Source organism: Malania oleifera, chromosome 3 (genome assembly GCF_029873635.1).
Source record: "Malania oleifera isolate guangnan ecotype guangnan chromosome 3, ASM2987363v1, whole genome shotgun sequence".
Lineage (NCBI taxonomy): Eukaryota > Viridiplantae > Streptophyta > Magnoliopsida > Santalales > Ximeniaceae > Malania > Malania oleifera.
The window spans coordinates 58,013,175-58,033,181 of NC_080419.1; the positions used below are offsets into that span (position 1 = coordinate 58,013,175).

A 20,007-nucleotide genomic window follows, 5' to 3' on the forward strand; every position below is an offset into this window, starting at 1 on the left:
TATTTTTGAAGGTAATTAAATATTATGTTGTTATGCATTGTAGCATATTAACTATTGTTAAAACATAATTCAATTGTGGAATGAAGAAGAACATTATCTATTAATTTAAATCAATACTTAAAAAATGTAAAAATTAATTTAATTAATAATATAATTTTAAAATAAATTAATATGATAATCATATCATTATGAATAAGATTATTGATAACTAAAAAATAATAATATATTTTTAATTAATAGAAATATTATAATATTGATTAAAAATTAAAATTTAAATAATCATTGATTAAATGTTATTTAAAATATTATATTTTTAATTTAAAATAGAAAATAATCATATATATTATTTTATTATGTATTGTAACGTATTATTAATATGAAATATTGTTTGAATATAGAATGAATAAAAAGAAACATCTATAAATTTAAATTAACATTAAATAAATTTAATTTTTTATTTCAATCATTAAATAAATTAAATATTAATCAAGGGATATAGAGATTAAATGCCATGGCGACAAAACATATGTATAATCTATCTTATCTATTGACAATTTTTTATATGACCAAACCAATCATTTCTGGACAAAGATCATTTTCAATGAGTTTTTTCCCGAATTAACTTTTTTTAAAAAAATATATTAAATAATACCCCTTCTGGGAAGTATTTCCCAGAATGACTCTGACATAATCTCGCTACTCAGAGTAGCGAGATTTGCCACGTGTTGACCTTAATAAAATCTCGCTACTTGGAGTGGCGAGATTGGTTGCCATGCGTTTTTGCGAGAATGGGCCTGACATTTAAATCTCGCTACTCCAAGTAGCGAGATTTTCTGTGCACCAGGTTTTCATTATTAATTAAAATGTTTTTGAAATTATTTGAGTGAAGAATCAATTATTAATTTAAATTTTCACTTATAATAATTTGCAGTTTGTAATTTAGTTAAAAATATTTTTTTATCAAAAAAAATTAATATAATAGTCATACACTATAAATATACACTAATTATATTTAATTAAATAGGGAAATCTTTATATATTTTATTGAGTAGGAAATATTTAAATATTAACATGTTCCATTTGTCGCCGCTATCTCTGGCACAAAGAGAGCCGATGATCCATCAATTTATCATACTGTTCTTTTTGATGGAGTTAGGATTTTAATTTCCGCATTTCTGGCATTTTGTATTTTGTGTTTGTTCCTTTATTATCCTCTCTCTTTCTATTTCCGTTCCACCATTTTCCCTATAAATTCTGACGTCATTTTTATTTTGCTGATATGGGTGTTTCGATTTTCTTCTATTAAGGGTTAATCGTTTTTTTTAAAAAAAATTACTAAGAAAATTGGAATGATAAAGAGTAGAGAATAAAATGTTGATCATGAGGATAACTAAAAGATTGGGATCTGCCTCCATTAATTTGGATTGTTAAAGGATTGGGATCATGGCTGCCTCCATTATTCTCTCTCTCCATGTGTCAACTAATATATTACTCATTAGTCATTACTATAATTAATTTTGTTCCTTGGAAGCAGTCAGATTGTGGGATGATCGCTTATATGGCTTAAAGGATGAATAACTTGCTTGGCTAACCAGGTAAGGAAACTGCCTATATGGCTTATAGGATGGATAGCTTGGCTAACCAGGTAAAGACTCTGACCTCTAAAGAAGATGAGATATGCGAGGATGATAAATTGAAGCAAACTTCAAAGAAAAAAGTGTACAATGGTAGCAATAAGAACAATACTGTTGCTATGGAAAAAGGACATCTTGGGTTTGTTAAGGTTAACATGGATGGATTGTCAATAAGGAGGAAAGTGGATCTAAATGCTTCTTCTGTATATGAGACTTTAGCCCAAGCACGGAAGGACATGTTCACTAATCCAACCATAGGCATCACTTCCATTTGTGAGTGTAATCTTTATTTTTTATATTTTTTATCAGTAATGTATAATTTACTTATTTTCTATAAATTCGATCTTAAATGTTTTGATGAGAAACTATTGTTAAATCATTGTTGCTCCTTAATCTAATGACTAACTTTTAGAACCAAGTGGTTTAAGATGACATAAACATTTTGATAATCAAGGTCAAATTAGTAGAACTAGGACAGTAATGAGTTGCATAGATAATTCCTTTCTAGTTTAAAAATGTAATTATGATTGTGTAACTAGGTTCGAGTGGAGAGAGTGAGCAATCAAGAAAGGTCACCAGGTTTTTAAATGGATCATCCGAATTTTTGCTCACTTATGAAGATAAGGAAGGGGACTTGATGCTCGTACAAGATGTTCCTTGGGAGTATGCACCTTTCATTTCATTTTAAATAATTATACTAGTGCAATATATTTATACTTATGTATATATGTTTTTGTTAATGAGTCTTTGTGTGTATATATGCACATATTTATGATTGATGTTTGTATATGCACTACTAAGCCCTAAATGGCATCCCATCAAATGACAAGACTAGCCTTGTGGAAGACTAGCTGGTCTATTTCGAGCAACATTTTAAGGTGTATGAGCAGTAGCTGCACTACTAGTAATGTAATATTAAACATTTTGGACCATGCTTTTAAGGCCTGTTTCATTCAAGTTCCTAGGTACTTTGGATAGGCAGAGGCCTATGTTGTTGGAAAAGACAATATTATCTTTGGAAATTTAGATGGTAAACATATGTTTGTTAGTTTGTATATAGGATGTTTCTCAACACAGTGAAGAGGCTTAGAATCATGAAGACATCGGAAGCTAATGGAGTTGGTACCTAAGATTATTAATTATGAAGACATCGAAGTTTGGAAATGCCTAGATGATACGGAATTATATGTTAACTAATTTACTTAACACAATTATAAAAATCAAGAAAATGTCAAACGAATAGAGGAAAAACACTTTAATACCTATAAACAAAAATAAAGAATATATTTACAATTGTACTAATTACTCTGTAATTACATTTATAACTTATGGAATGGAACTGCGGTAAAAGATAGTGGAACTAGCATTAAGGTTAGAAGCTAAGGTTTCAAAAAATCAATTTAGTTTTATACTTAGGAGCTTTATTATAAAAGTAATATATCTTCTAAGAAGATTGAACATATAAAAATTCAATTCACCAGTTTCATATACATTCAACCTATCAAAATACTATAATAATTTTGGCAGAGTCCTGTTTACAAATTGAGCATATCCATCCACGCATCTGTGCAAAGAAAACATTCTTCAAATACAATTGATGCCAGTATATTCACAACGTTACATTCACAAGTTTCGTATACATTCAACCTATCAAAAACTATAATAATTTCAGTAGAGTCCTGTTTAAAAATTGAGCATATCCATCCACACACCTGTGCAAAGAAAATATTCTTCCAATACAATTGATACCAGTATGTTCACAACGTTACATTCACCAGTTTCGTATACATTCAACCTATCAAAATACTATAATAATTTCGGCAAAGTCCTGTTTACAAATTGAGCATATCCATTCACGCACTTGTGCAAAGAAAACATTCTTCAAATACAATTGATACTAGTATGTTCACAACGTTTCATTCACAAGTTTCGTATACATTCAACCTATCAAAATACTATAATAATTTTAGCAGAGTCTTGTTTACAAATTGAGCATATCCATCCACGCACCTGTGCAAAGAAAACATTCTTCAAATGAACAAATTAACATGCTTACCACTTTACATATGGGTCCTCTATACATTTAGAATTAAGAACAAATACATTATGTACAAATGAAGTAATGAACAAATACATTATGTACAAATGAAGTTATGAACATATATATGATGTACAAATGAACATATATATGATGTACAAATGAAAGAATGAACATATACATGTTGTATAAGTGAAATAATACGACGATCATCGCCTACTCGGTGCCGCAGGGAGGTCGTCTCCGGTGTCGGGGTGGCTACCGTCTACATCTGCCTTCGCTTGGCTGTTCGTCCGTATCTGGCGTCCGATCACATCGATGTGTTTCATGTCCGTCATCTCCACCCATAGGTACTAGATAATCTATCTCCATGTGAAGCGGACAAGGAGCTATGTCGTATGAAGTCTCTGGACGAGTTCGAGGTGGCAACACGGGTGCGTCCATCTCCTTTGTATCGAGAGGGTCGTCTAGTAGGTACGACATCGACGGGGTGGCGGCAAAGTCAAATCGATAATTCGCTAGTCTATTGGAGGGGCCCGCAATATTGGTAGCTATCGATAGGGCATACAGTGTGGATGGCCCAAAAACGTACTCCGCATGTACAACGGGCTGCGAGAAGGCCGGACTCGATGGAAGACTGGAGGTAGCTGCTCGACCACCTCGTACTAGAGCTTCTCGACCTCCTCGTGGTGTCGGGGCCCAGCGTGGGGTAAGGATCCGTCGCTCGTCCTCGTAGACAATGTCCAAACTTGCTCTCGCTAAATCGCTCACAGCAGGGTCTGATGATAGTACGTCGACCTAGTGTAATACGTCAGCTTGTAGCATATGAAAATAGTGGTTACGACATTGAACTGTTAATGTAAACAGTAACCAATTAGGTATGCGTTCGAGTATTCATACGAGGCTCATGTAGACCTTCGCGGTCCTATCTATGAAGCAATGTGTGGTTGACCTGTACCACATGTAATATGGATCCTCCAGACCCATTGGGCCGTCCGTCTCCACTCCCTGTACGATGTAGTCCCACCTATGTTCCCGCATACTTATGTACATCATGTGTTCGGCAACCCATTCTGTGTTCCCCCAAGCGCGACCATCAATCTCATGTAGGTCGTCCCCATGTACATTAACCCCCGACGTAGAGAAGCGGTATGGGATGCCCTATCGAAAGCCAAACTAATGCATCACTCGGTTTGGGAGATGCCACTCAATAATATGAAAACATATGAGTGGCACTGGAGCAACCTAGAGGTTGGACCCAACTACATAATCAATCGGTAGGTCGGCTAAAATGTCATCCATTATGGCGCCCATACAAATTGCGCGTAAACATATGGTAAATGTAAGAGGTGGGTAGGGATATCTGCAAAGTATGCAAAATATGATCAATACACATGATCGAGACTACCTCATGCTCCCGGTGCATGTTCAGCTCGAATTTGTACCAGGGCAACTTATGTTGCGCAACATTAGGTGCCAACAACTGATCCCTCCACCTGTACAAAATAAAGCATAAGTAAAAAAGGTGTAACGACTAGTACATACTACGACTCAATATTCGTAGCACTCATACCAGGAATGGATTGTAAGTGGAGTTACTGACCTCCATGTGAGTGGAGCTGGGTTAATCGGGCGTCCTTCCTGATCCCTCTGAATAAGACACCAAAGATCGCGACGCGTAGGAGCTAACGACGTGAATCCCTCCCACACCCAAACCTTCAATAAGTGGAGTGCTCCTCCGATCTGGGAGTGGGAAACGTCAGCAGTGCGGCACATCTTCTGATAAAGTCACGCTAACGTCGCAGAGCCCCAACTATACTACCGTATCTCTGCTCACTCCACGAGGAGTGGAAGGAACATCAAGTGTGCGTAACTCCCCAAGAGGTCACAAAACAGCGTCCCACATATCAATCGTAGCATGTGGGTGTGTGCGTGACTCGCTACTGTGTGATCATTGGCAGATACTAGGAGTTGGCGAAACATCTCGCCCTCGAGAAACCGCATGCGAATGTGGGCACCAACAAGCTCACCATCTGGAGGCACCACTCCTAATAATCTCTCGCACATGCGGTGGAGTGCTCCCCCTTGACCGGCGCCTCCCTCCTATACTAGTTCAGAAAAACGACCAGTGACGGGCATCCCATCAATCGGTAGCCCAAACAATACCGCCATATCCTGTAGGGTGATAGCCGCCTTCCCGTGCGGCAAGTGGAACATGTGTGTCTCCGACCTCCATCGCTCCACCAAGGTGATCACGAGATGCTAATCCAACTAGATATGGCCAATCTAATATATCCCATAAAATCCCACCTCTCATATCCAATTAACAATGTCGGGGTCTGCGCCTATCCTGTCGTGTACACTCTGAGTGCCCCCTCGGTAATATAACACGTCAGCATGCGAATTGGTCCACACCCGACTGGATCGGTGATGATCGCCCATCGTCAGTACACTGGGAACGAACGGCCCTAGATCGATCCTGAAAAGAATACAGCATAGTTAAAGAAAACAACGATGCTGGTCTGTTGGGACGTCTTCGCAACCTCCCTGCGAAAACGTGTCAGGAACTGTTGCTTTGTACGCCAATGGCTCGAATGACGATCTCGGATATTCGTTAAAATCGACTGTAGACATACCACGAACCTCTGCACTAACATCGAGATGATGAGTTTATTGGGTGTCTTCACCGACTTCACCCAAATGCTCGCCAGGCGCGTCTAGCTACCTAACTACGATTACACCCATTTGAGGAATGGTCTCGACACACAATTGCACCGTTAAATATGTCTCACCTACACAGTGTGTGTCCAATACAATGTGCATACCATAATCATCAAATATGGGAATAGCCTCGTAGAAGACTGTATTATTTAACCCTCGAAAAGGGTATCTTGCGGTCACCCACAATGCATATTGATCTGAATCAATATGGAAGTATTTATATATCTTCGTATATAATTTATTTAATTTACACTTATGGCCAATTCGAATAGGTCGAACTGGCAGACTACTATAACTAACACCATCTGATCCAGTTATGATGTCCCCCCCTGTATATAATAATACCATCACCGAAGCACTGCTTGAGCTTCCTGCAATTTAGATCGGCAATGGAGAAATAAAAAAAAACCTACGCACAACAAAATTGTATGTATAAGTGCTACGTCTTACTAATAGTAATCAATAATTATTTTCACTAAGTTTAGTCAACTTATAACTCTATTATGAGTATTAAACTCTCTTATAGCTTTTAAACCTTCGAGTATATAGATTTTGGAGTGTCTTTATTTCGTTACAAAAATTTGACACCTTAGATTTGGATTTCAATGTATTTGAGTAATTTTTAATATATACATTACATTTTATTTAAATCCAATGCAAATTCATATTCAATTTTGAGGTCTCTCCAAAGATAAGGTAATAATATTTTTTATTATAAAAATATTTAATTTATATATACATGTCAGAATGTTATTTAATTAAGTATAAATCACTTCATAAGTTAGGAAAATTCTTGCACTTTTAAAATATAGCTGAGATCTTTTTAAGGAATATAGATAGTGTGTTAATTATTTATATTTTATTAATAATTAATACCTTAATAAATAAGATCAATTTATTATATTTAATTAAAAATAATCTTGTTATTAATGTATATTTACAACATATTACTATGATATAAATTAATATTACAATGAATATTACTAATTTAATTTAACATATTAATTTATTTAATGTTAATTCAAATTAATAAAGTTATGGTTACATATAGCAACTTGGATAGTAAAACAAAAAGGGAAAATAAGAGCACAACAATTAAAACTTAAAACTTTCTAATTGTAACACTTGTAATGGGTTTCAAGTGGACAAACTTTTCAAAGTATAATGGGCAACTCAATGTAGACTAAGTAAATAATATTAACACCATGATTTATGTGAATTAACCTTTGAAGACTACTCCTACATTTGAGGAAGGAGAAAATATTTTTATTTATTATGAATCAAATAGTGACACAACAAAAATAGCACTTAATGCTTGAACCTTAACTCCAACACACCTAGTCTCAAGGATAATAAAAATGTCAAAACTTATAAACATAATAAATAAATTGTCATATCAGGTTTAGGCTAAAAGCCTAAAAACATAATAATTAGATTGTTAAACCAGATTTTAAACTAAAACACAAGCATTCAAGAAGTACGTTTAATGACATATTAGATAGGTATAAAAATTGCTTGTTAAATTTATGATTATTCTTACATGACATTGTATTTTCGTTCTAAAATTTTTTTTTTTTAAATTGTGAAACTTCCTAGGTACCTAAAAACCCCATTTAAAAAAAAAAAAAAATTTCTAAGGTAGTTAGGCCCGAGGAAAATCACAAGTTAATGACATGTTGAACTTGTAAGTGTAGCTAGGATTTAAGCCAATCTATGATTATCTTTTTATTTTTTTTCTATTTTTTCCCAACAAACAACCCAAACACTGCCCTTTTTTATTATATATATATATATATATATATATATATATATACAAATTCTAAAAAATTCCTACAAGAGTATAATTTTCGAAAAAAAAGGTTGCAATTTTAGCAACAATAATTAAATTCATAACTATTCCCAGAAAATTAATGAAAAAGATTGCTCACATTCATAACAATTAATGAAATTTTGAACAATTTCGTAATATGCAAAAAATATACATAAGTTCATGGCAAGAAAGGGTTCATACTTAATAATAATAAGTATCAATATTAAATTCATAACAGCAGGAAAGGGTTCATGGCAGGAACAGGTTCACGAACATAATTATAAATAAAAATTTTCATACTTAATTATAATAACTGAAATGTGTTTTGAATCTGTTATTTTGAATAATCCTCACCTCCATTCAAAATGTTATAATTTCATAACATTATAAACATAATTATAAATAATAATTTTAATACTTAATAATAATAACTGAAATACATAACTGAAATAAAAGATACATGAAACACATGGGAGCAAAATCAATATAAAATTCAAGCAAATAAAAAAGAAAATCAGAATAATCCTAACCTCAGTGTTTGGAGTTTCCAGCAAATGCTTCCAATCAACAACAAAATATGTAAAACTTCTTTCAAAATAACAAATTCAACGAAAATAAAAAATCTGAGTAGCAGAGGGTCACGAAGGAATCACGTACCTCATCTCCCCCTTTTATGCCTTCTCCCCAACGTTCGACGAGCAACGGGTAATCTCCAACGGTCACCTGCGCTCTCTGCAATATCGTTCGGCAGCTCTGCAAAGTGAACAAGGCTCTTTTGGTTCGTCGGCGAGCACGAAGAAGGAAGAAATTGAATTTCAAAGCAAATCTCACGGGTTGAACCAGCGAGATTTGCCACACGTCCAACGCCGAATGGTTAAACATTTAATGTTCCCAACAAAATCTCACTGCATGAAGTAGCGAGATTTGCCACGCGTCCACCGGTTGAAAGTTCATCCTGACTAAATCTCGCTACTTGGAGTAGTGAGATTTGCCACGCGTCCATTGCACCATTCTTCGTTCAAAGTAAATCTCGCTACTCTACGTCAGAGTCATTCTGGGAATTACTTCCCAGAAAAGTGTATTATTTAATATATTTTTAAAAAAAAAAGTTAATTCGCGAAAAAACTCATTTTCAATTCCTAGGAATATAGCAACGGATATTGAAAGATAAGATAGATCATCCATATCTTTTGAGGAACCATTTATGAAAATAAAAGGAATTCAAATTGAGGAACAAGTAACTCAACTAATTTGTGAAGAGCCTAAAAAAAAAAAACTTTGTTCCATACAATCCCAAATTTATGAGTGCAATGTTTTAGACAAAAATTCCAAAATCAATAAAACAAAATTTCAAGAAGATTTCCTATAAAAAAAATAAATCTCCTAGAAAAGATTTATTCCTAAAATATTTCAAAGGAAAAATTGCAGAATACGGAAGAAGATGGTATGACAATATGACCAACTTAAAAAGAAATATTCTATTGGAATTGGTGTATTCCCAAGAGGGGGTGAATTGGAATTTTAAAACTTCTTCCTAAGTTAAATTAGATATTAGTAATACACAACCTAAGGTCTTTCTAAGCATATAACAACTGGGTAGATAAAAATAATATGTAAAAATTAAATCATGCGCAACATTCACAATATATCAAATATAACCTACATGTGCAGGAATATAAAGTGCTGGAAATTAAAAGTAGACACACGATATTTTTATCGGGGTTCGGCCAAATTTGCCTATGTTCTTGCCTCAGCTCGCAAGCCCGAGAATTCCACTAATGCTCACTTAACGGGTGGAGCGGCACCGATTATAACACTAGGTCAAATTACCAGGGCTGACCTTAACCTTCACAAACTCTCATTATGGGGCGGAGAATACCCACCTCAGGCCAACACCTGGAATACAACACATCAATATAATTTTGTGTACAATGAAAGGTTCTTCTAACACAAGTAGATTTGTACAATATTATGATCCAAATATGCACTCACAGATAATAAGAATATATGCTCAAATGAGATTTGATTAAACAAGATTTGAACTCTCCAAAATGTATACGAACGTGTGTATAAGTGAGAGTGATTACCTTTGATTCAGAATATTATAATTAGAATATAATCAAAGGAATCATGAATCTCTAAGTGGAAATCTCAACAATAATGTTTTTCAAATATTAAGCACTACTAATATTGGGGTTCTAGCTAGTTCAAAAGTATTTTATCAAAATAATACAAGCAAGCTTTCGAATATGACAATGAAGACGCCAAGACTCGGAAGCTAACAAGAGTTCTTCTCAAATAATATTTATCAATCAAATATATTGAGAAAAACCTAGCTTTACTCTCCAAGAAAAATATCAAACAATGCAAGACAGTGAGAGTAAGAAGTTTTAAGAAGAATATATGTAAACTCATACAAGTGAAAATCAAACTCACTTTAACTTGCAATTAGTTTGCAAGAAATGAGCACAAGTAAAAATATAACTCTCTGTTTTAAAAAGAATTTAGCAAGAATAAAAATGAGAGAGTAGTAAAAATTTGGCTTGGAAATATGAAGTATAAGCAATATGGACTCAAGAAAAATCAGAAAGAATTTTTGCTAATTATATTGCTAATCTGTACTTAATCTTCACAAATGAAGTAGTATATATAGACATTCATAAAAATATAACCGTTGGGGTCATAGGTGACATTTTAGAAAAGATTAATGAAGGTTAATTAAAATTAACTTTATTTAACTTACAGTAAAAATGTCCAACCCGAGAGTTTTCAGTTGTCTGTATTTTAAGTTTGGTCGACTATATTGATAAGTACGATCGACTGAGGCACTTTTGAACTACATATATAGTCGACTGAATTAAGGCGAGTTTGAAAACGTTCAAGGTTCGGTCAACTATATCTGAAATTCAGTCTACTATTCATATGATTCGGTCGACTCAATCACAAATGAATTAGAAGTTTGGTTGACTAAGTTGTTGGGGGTCAGACACATGTCAGTTCGGTCGATTGTGGAAGATACGTTCAAAAACGTTCAGTCAACTGAGCCTTGGTCAAACTATTGACCCCTGAATGGTTCGGTCGATTGAGCTAAATATAACTAGCTGGGTTCCGTTGATCGAGACCCTTTCAAATATTATTTTAGATCCTGATTCTTACTAGAGTATACCCTTGATATATATGGTATAACTTTTAAGTTAATGGAGATTTTTCATTAAGTGTTTACGGGGACCTAAAGTCAATCTATGGTCATTGAGTTAACCCCAAAAATCCGACCTCAATCGACCGAAGGTGATCCCTAAGGTCAAACTATGGTCTTGAGCATATAGTCCTATTGTGCATGATGCAATTATTACAGACCCTAATAAATTCCAAACCAAACTGAATTGAATGCAATTATAAGAAATAAAAGTTGTCTTCATTCCTTTTTGCTTTTTCAAGAGCCGTCTTAGACTTGAATTCTATGGACTATATGACTTCTTTGTGTTCCTACCTTTAGTGCATGCAAAGGATGATCTTGTTCAAACAACTCAGTGCACAGTGTTGGAGTATTCCATCTTATATTGAGAGTATGGAATTAAAAAGAAAAGAAGAAAGAATTAAAACAGAAAGAAATAAGGAAGAAAAGAATTAGTTAGAAGAGTCTTGATTAGTTAATTTTGTTTTGTTGTATTATAAATAGATATTAAGACTGATGTAAATGCAGATCATTCATTAATAACATTCAGTATATTTCCAGTTTGCCATTTCCTTCGTTGCACCCTGGTTCTTAACATGGTATCAGAGCTTCTGCAATTTCTCTGAATTACTCTGAATCTTGGTTGAGCAGCAGCAGCAGTAGAATAGAATATCAAATTAATTACGCAAGAAACAGCAGCAGCAGTAACATGTTCTTAAATTCTTGAAATATGAGTTCTGGAAATTCTCTTGTCAATCCTTCAGATGATTCATCAAGCCCTTATTATCTGCACCCAAGTGACAATCTTGGTGCTCTGCTTGTATCAGAAATATTCAATGGAGAAAATTATGTTGCATGGAGTCGTTCGACAATCATTGCATTCACAGTCAAGAATAAGGTACAGTTCATAGATGGTTCGATTGTTTCTCCTCCTTCTGATCAATTTGTCAAACACACAGCATGGTTAAGGGCAAATAATCTGGTTCTTTCTTGGTTAATGAATTCTATTTCAAAAGAAATAAGAAATAGTTTGTTATTTGTGGTTTCTGCTGTTGATCTTTGGAATGAACTCAAAGTTAGATATCTCAGAAGTGATGGACCAAGAGTTTTTCATCTTGAAAAATATTTGAGTTGTATAAATCAGGGTACTCTCTCTGTTGCTGAGTATTTCAGTACCTTGAAGACTCTTTGGGATGAATACATTAACTATAGGCCATTTCCAACTTGCACATGTGGACAAATGGCAACATGTACTTGCGAACTTTTTAATTTTCTGCAAATCAGACAACAATTTGATTATGTACTTAAATTCTTGGTGGGGCTAAATGATTCTTTTGCTGCTGTAAGAAGCCAATTGCTGCTCATGGTTCCTTTACCAAGCATGTACAAAGTTTTTTCTCTACTACTTCAAGAAGAGAGTCAGAGGCAGCTTACAAATTCTTCTACATACAATGAGACTCATGCTTTGATGGCAAAGCAATTTAATCAACAGAATTACCAGCCAAAATCTTTCAAAGGCAAACCGAAGAATTCTACTCTACACTGTACTCATTCTGGTTATAATGGTCACACAGTGGATAAATGTTTTCAGCTTCATGGTTATCCTCCTGGCTGGAATAGACAGAAGGGAAGAAGAAATGAGGTTTCTGCTCATGCTGCCATTATGACTCCAGAAGTTTACAATCAAAATAATAATGATCCACAAAAGTTTTACTTCACTCTAGAGGAATTTAATAAGCTAATGGCACTTGCAAATTCAGCACAGCTCAATTCAGCACAGCTCAATTCTTCCAATCAAATTACTACCCAACCAACTGTTAATCTTGTCACCACTTCTCAATTTTCTGGTAAATTCTTTTCCTGTAATTCTGTTAATTCTAATACAAATTTCAGTCTATCTTGGATTCTTGACACAGGTGCAACAGATCATATGATCTGCTCACCACTTTTATACCATTCCATACCTAAACCAATTAATGCATCTATAAATCTTCCTAATGGTACTACAGTTCCAGCTACACATATTGGTACTGTATGTCTCTCAGATTCCTTATTTTTACATAATGTCTTGTGTGTTCCTCATTTTTCTTTCAATCTACTTTCTGTTTCTAAACTCACTAAACAATCCAATCTTTTTCTTACTTTTACTGCTTCTCATTGCTTTTTGCAGGACCAGTCAATGAAGAAGATGATTGGGATTGCTCTTGAAAAAGAAGGACTTTACCATCTCATTCTAGCTTCTTCAAAAGCTGAATCCTGCAATTATTTTCAATTTAATTCTACACCTTTTGCTTTATCTTCTATTCACAAGCCATTAGATATATGGCATTGTAGACTAGGACATGTATCTAGTTCAAGATTACACTCTCTCAAACAAATTGATTCTTCTATCACTTTTAGTTGTACAAATGTTTGTGACATATGCCCTTTAGCAAAGCAAAGAAGGCTTTCTTTTCCTGTATCACAGAGTAATTCTAATAAAAGTTTCGATTTGATTCATTGTGATATATGGGGTCCTTTTGGCACCACTTCTTACTCTGGTTTTCAATATTTTTTAACCATAGTTGATGACTTTACAAGGTGTACTTGGGTATATATGTTTAAAGCCAAATCAGAAGTGCCATCTTTAATCAAAGTTTTCTGTAAAATGATAGCAAATCAGTTTTCTTCTTCTGTCAAGGTTATACGGTTTGACAATGGTCCAGAATTTTTACTTACAAAATTTTATCATAAATATGGTATTTTACATTAGAAAAGCTGTGTAGAAACTCCACAACAAAATGGTATTGTGGAAAGAAAACATCAACATCTTCTAAACACTGCACGAGCTTTAATGTTTCAAGCCAACCTACCATTAATTTTTTGGAGTGACTGTGTCCTTACTGCAGCACATATAATTAATAGAATTCCCACTCCTTTACTTCAAAATAAATCCCCTTTTGAAAGACTTTTTAACAAAACACCTAATCTTTCTCATTTAAGAGTTTTTGGCTACCTTTGTTTTACATCAACTCTACAAAGTCACAGACATAAATTTGATTCAAGAGCTCTAAAATGCATATTTCTTGGCTATCCTTCTGATATTAAAGGTTATAAATTCATGGATCTAAGCACCAATAAAATAATTGTTTCTTGAAATGTTATATTTCATGAAACAATTTTTCCTTTCCAAATGTTACCATCAAATCCTGACCATAATTCTTTTATGTTTCCTATTTCACAACCTATTTCAGACTTCTCTTCTGACAGTTTTTTTTTTTTTTTCATTCATATCAGAATATAGAATCTGCATTATCACATAATAATTCCCCATTTTCCTCTGCACCTCATACACATATGGTTCCAGATTCATCTACCTTACCATCTCCTTCTCATATGACTCCAATATCTGCTTCCCCTGCTCAAGAAGTTCTTCAGCCCAGAAAATCAACCAGAATTAAACAGAAACCTTCTTATCTGCAGGACTATTATTGTGGTAATATTTCTTCGTCTCTAAGTGCATCTCAGGCATCTACTTCAAATGATTTCACTGGTAATTTTTACTCTCTTCATCCTTTTCTTTCTACTAGTAGATTATCCACATCATATAAAGCTTTTTTAACTTCTATCAATAACTCTCCAGAACCCAAAACTTATAACCAAGCTTCTAAACTTCCTGAATGGCAAGCTGCCATGAAAAATGAACTTAATGCTTTGGAGTTAAATAAAACTTTGGAGCTTGTTACTCTTCCTAACAATAAAAGGCCTATTGGTTGTAAATGGGTATTCAAAGTAAAATATAAAGCTGATGGATCTATAGAAAGATATAAAGCTAGATTGGTTGCCAAAGGATATACTCAGCAAGAAGGTCTAGATTTTTTTGATACCTTCTCTCCTGTGGCCAAAATTACTTCCATTCGATTATTCCTTGCTGTAGCTGCAGCCAAACAATGGCATCTCCATCAATTAGATGTCAATAATGCATTTTTACATGGTGATTTACATGAAGAGGTATACATGGACTTGCCTCCTGGTTTGATTGTCCATGGAGAACAGAAAGTTTGTCGTCTTTTAAAGAGTCTTTATGGCTTAAAGCAGGCTTCGAGGCAATGGTTTGCCAAGCTATCTGATGCTCTCATTTCTTATGGTTTTGTTCAAGGAAATTTTAATTGTTCTCTGTTTATTAAGAAATCTGCCACTTCCTTTATAGCATTATTAGTTTATGTGGATGATGTCCTCTTGGCAAGTAATAGTATTCAAGAAATTGAAAGGTTGAAGTCTTTTTTAGATGCAAAATTTACCATTAAAGACTTAGGCCAGCTGAAATATTTTCTTAGCTTAGAGGTTGCAAGGTCTAAAGCTGGTATATCTTTATGCCAACGAAAGTACATACTTGATTTGCTTGTTGACACTAGTTTAACTGGTTCAAAACTTGCTGCCTTCCCTATGGAGTCTACTCTAAAGTTATCTGCAAATGATATCAATTTATATGAAGATCATCAGGCTATCGAAGACTTATTGGTCGCTTACTCTACTTAACCCTTACCAGGCCTGACTTAGCTTTCTCTGTGCAAGTGCTCAGTCAGTTTTTAGCTAAACCTGCTGTCAGCCACTATCAAGCAGCCATTCGGGTATTGAGGTATCTTAAGGCTACTCCGGGGCAAGGTCTTTTCTTTCCATCTTCTTCAGATTTTCAATTAAAAGGTTTTTCAGATAGTGATTGGGCAGGCTGTGTAGATTCTCGAAGGAGTGTTACTGGTTATGCAATTTTTCTTGGCAACTCACTGGTTTCATGGAAATCAAAGAAACAAGTTACTATTAGTCGTTCGTCTGCAGAGGCAGAGTACCGAGCTCTTGCTACTACAACATGTGAAGTCCAATGGCTTTTGTATGCCTTACAAGATCTGGATATCAATCATTCTCAGTCCGTTTTATTATATACTGACAGTAAATCAGCAATGTCTATAACTACAAATCCTATTCAACATGAGAGAACGAAGCATATCCAGATTGACTGCCATCTCATTAGAGAAAAATTGCAGCAACATGTCATTAAACTTTTTCATATTCCATCACGGTTATAGCTAGCAGACATATTTACAAAGCCTCTCGGATCTCTATCTTTTCATCATAATCTTCGCAAGATGAACATTCTTAACATCCATGTCCATCTTGAGGGGGGGTGTTGGAGTATTCCATCTCATATTGAGAGTATGGAATTAAAAAGAAAAGAAGAAAGAATTAAAACAGAAAGAAATAAGGAAGAAAAGAATTAGTTAGCAGAGTCTTGATTAGTTAATTTTGTTTTGTTGTATTATAAATAGATATTAAGACTGATGTAAATGCAGATTATTCATTAATAACATTCAGTATATTTCTAGTTTGCCATTTCCTTCGTTGCACCTTGGTTCTTAACACACAGGTAAGATACTTTATATTTGTCATAATCAAAACGAGATTTGACTCAAAATGTCAACATATTCTTTTCTTTAACTAGTTCAAAAAAATAAATAAATTTACAAGAAAGATTGTACTACATTAGACAAAGTTGGTAAAATATATAAGACTAGTAATGATTTAATACTATTTTTAGCATAAAAAATGTGATAATCATATGTTATAATATACATTAATAACAATATTATAGTTGATAAAAAATAATAATACTATGTTATTTCCAATAATAAAAAGATTTAAATTTTAATGAAAAAATTAATATAATTATAAATTAAATTTTAGTTAGAAAGAATTAATATTTTTACTTAAAATATGTTAAAAAATAATTGTATATTGCTTTACTATGTATTATTACACATTAGCCATAAATGAAATATAATTCAATTCTAGAACGAAAAAGAATCATCTATTAATTTAAATTAAAATTAAAAAATCTAAAATTAATAAATTAAAATTTTGATTTAATTAATAATATTATTTTTATCAATTTTTTGTTTAATAAAATAATAATATTATTTTATTTTATTTAATAAAAATATTTAAATGCTATTAAAAATAATTAAATAATTTTTAATGACATTGTTAATTAGAAAATATTAATTTTTTAAATAAAAATAATCATATAGCATACTGTAATAAAAATAAGTATTCAAATACAACTTATTCAAAAACTAATTAAATACCACTTATAACTTTCAACATTCATTTAAATTTAGAATTTTTTTCTAAATATACTTATACATAAGTGGTTACAAACAATTCAATAGAATAGAGAAATATAGAAAGAAGCAGTTGTAGACTTCTAATTTCCAGGAGAGAGACGAGCTTGAAGAGGGAGAGAGAGAAAATTAAAGGGGGAGAAAGAGAGACTAAAGAGTCATTGTACATCATTATCATTTTGAAATTGACATTTTTTTTTAAAAAAAAAAATGACTACTTATGGTTAACTAGAACTAATCTTGATTACTATTTTTAAAAATATCTAGGGCCCATTTAATTCTAAAGAATAGTTTTCATTTTTTATTTAAATTTTAAAAAAATGCAAAAAAAAAAAAAAAAAAAGAAGCTAATTTTTCATTTTACGACATTTATATGAAATAAATGGATAACAATAAACTGTTTTGACATTATTTGATTGAGAAAATAAATTTACTTTTTATTTTTTATTTTAAAATAATTATAGTAATGCCACCTTTTTTTTTTAATTTTTTAAATTTATACAGAAAAATTTGAAAATGCTTTTTCATTATTATTTTTTTAAAATTTTCAACTCTTATATTACACATGGAAGCATGTAATTCAGGTCTTAAACTTTAATTTGTGTGTGCTTTGCATAGAACTTCTTTTAAATATGTACAAATTCAAATTGGAATCCCAAAATCTATTATTTTTTAAATATTATCAATATAATTTATAAAATTAGATAATAAGTTATCTTTTTCATGATTATTTTAAAATTTTAAAATAAAAAATTTTACTCATTTTCTCCTTTTCTAATACAAATTTTTAAAAGATAGAAAATAAATAAAATGTCAAATTATTTTTCATAATTAAATTGGCGAAATATTTCTTATGTGAACTACGTTTTTATATGTAAGCCAAACAATACTATGGACTAGACAGACGATTTTGTTTTAGCATATGGGCGCATCTTTGAGTCCCATCTCACCTATAGCTCAGTCAAGCAACGGCATCGCCTCATTGATCCACGTAGGGTCCAGTGCAGACAATAAGCCCTCAATTATATATCAAAGGATATAAACTTGAGTTTTCTTCCTTTTTTGGATTTTATTTTATATTAAAATATTTTATAAAGATTCAGTGAAAACTTTATTTCTCACATTCACATTCCTTAAAACTTGTTGGATGGTTGAGTTTAAATAGTTGGAGAGGACTAGGGAAGGGTAGGGTGCCCCAAAGTGGGCAGGACAGGAGCAGGGTAGGAGTCCCTCTCGGGCAAAAGCATTTAATAATGTATGTAAAAGAGTTTAATGCATTTTTAGTTAACAAAAGTCTTCTTAATTATTGAATGCAATAAATGTGACGTTCGATTGGAGTAAACCTAAGAGGATTAGACAACCCACCCTTGCTCTTAGGGTCTTAAGGTACTTTTGGGGAATGTATTGGGATACGTTTTCTTTTAATTGGTTGGAATTTTGATTTTTAAAAACTATTTTTGATATTATTAGTCTAAATCTGATTAATTAGGGGAAAAGGTCACCTCTATGGGTGTAATGATTGTGGGAGATTTTCGTAGCTTTGATTTTACCAATTTCTTTCGAGGTCTAAAATTATTTGACCATTAATTTTAGAGACTCAACTAATTAGATCGTTATAAAGGGGAAGACTACATTAATATAAGATCAGTACTTGTTTTTTTTCGTTCTTCTCTTCTTTGGACCTTTACGAAACTGTAGAAGGTAATCTTCTGATCCCACTACTATGCTGGTGCCTAAATGGTGTCTCTATGCCTCTCCGTCAAGCTTTTCTCAAGTAAGATAGAATTTCAACCCACACAACAGTGTTTACTTGAAAAGGAAAATGTTTGAGAGAGAGATGTTTTTGAACAAACTGAAACTTATATTAATTTTTCCTCCTCGAACAAAGGGTCGGAGATGCCTTTAAATAAGCGAGCAATCTACTAGAGGATAAGCACATTCTGCTTTCTTGAAAGTGAATGCCTAACTGATGTCGACATTAAGAAAAGTAAAGACTCCTACTTTAATAAAACTAAAGCTACTTTAATAAAGTTACTTTTAATAAAGAAGGGACAACACATGTATTGTTGACTCACTATTTTAAAAAAGTAAAACTCTTGTAAACAAAATGACAAGCTACTAATATGATCACAATAATTAGTCTGATTACGTGGCCTAGGATATGATGACTTCTTGAACTATCTTTTGACCAAGATCTCGTCCTTCTTCAAAGATCTTCTAGTACTTCGATGACTCTGTCATCATTATCTTTTTTCGCAAGTGCTCGAGTTGCTGGGAGGTGATGTTGACTTTTTGAGTCTGATCTCTGTTTTAATGCCGACAAAATACTTGGTTCTAATGTTTGTGCCTAGTGCTTGGACAGATTTATGATTCAGCACACACATGAGGTACAGGAGGAATGGAAGCCTGAAGGACTTAAAGTACACATCATCAGGTGGATTTCATGTAGAAGAGCAAAGAAGAAAGAAGACAAT

The 20,007-nt window shown here is 33.0% G+C and overlaps 1 protein-coding gene across 1 annotated transcript; it reads left to right on the plus strand.

Annotated features, from left to right (window-relative positions):
• Nucleotides 1-1,612: 1,612 nt before the first annotated feature.
• On the plus strand, nt 1,613-2,764 carry LOC131151324 (auxin-responsive protein IAA13-like). The gene is made up of 3 exons (XM_058102573.1): nt 1,613-1,907; nt 2,174-2,297; nt 2,695-2,764. Exons 1-3 carry the CDS (start codon nt 1,613-1,615, stop codon nt 2,762-2,764), a joined length of 489 nt encoding a protein of 162 aa, XP_057958556.1.
• Nucleotides 2,765-20,007: the final 17,243 nt, after the last annotated feature.

What these genes read in the sequence shown, in the direction of transcription:
- LOC131151324 (XM_058102573.1), top strand. Translation starts at nt 1,613, where the DNA reads ATGGCTTATAGGATGGATAGCTTGGCTAACCAGGTAAAGACTCTGACC. An exon ending in CATAGGCATCACTTCCATTT is followed by an intron (nt 1,908 to 2,173) that starts GTGAGTGTAATC and finishes TTGTGTAACTAG; the next exon opens with GTTCGAGTGGAGAGAGTGAG. An exon ending in GTACAAGATGTTCCTTGGGA is followed by an intron (nt 2,298 to 2,694) that starts GTATGCACCTTT and finishes GTTTGTATATAG; the next exon opens with GATGTTTCTCAACACAGTGA.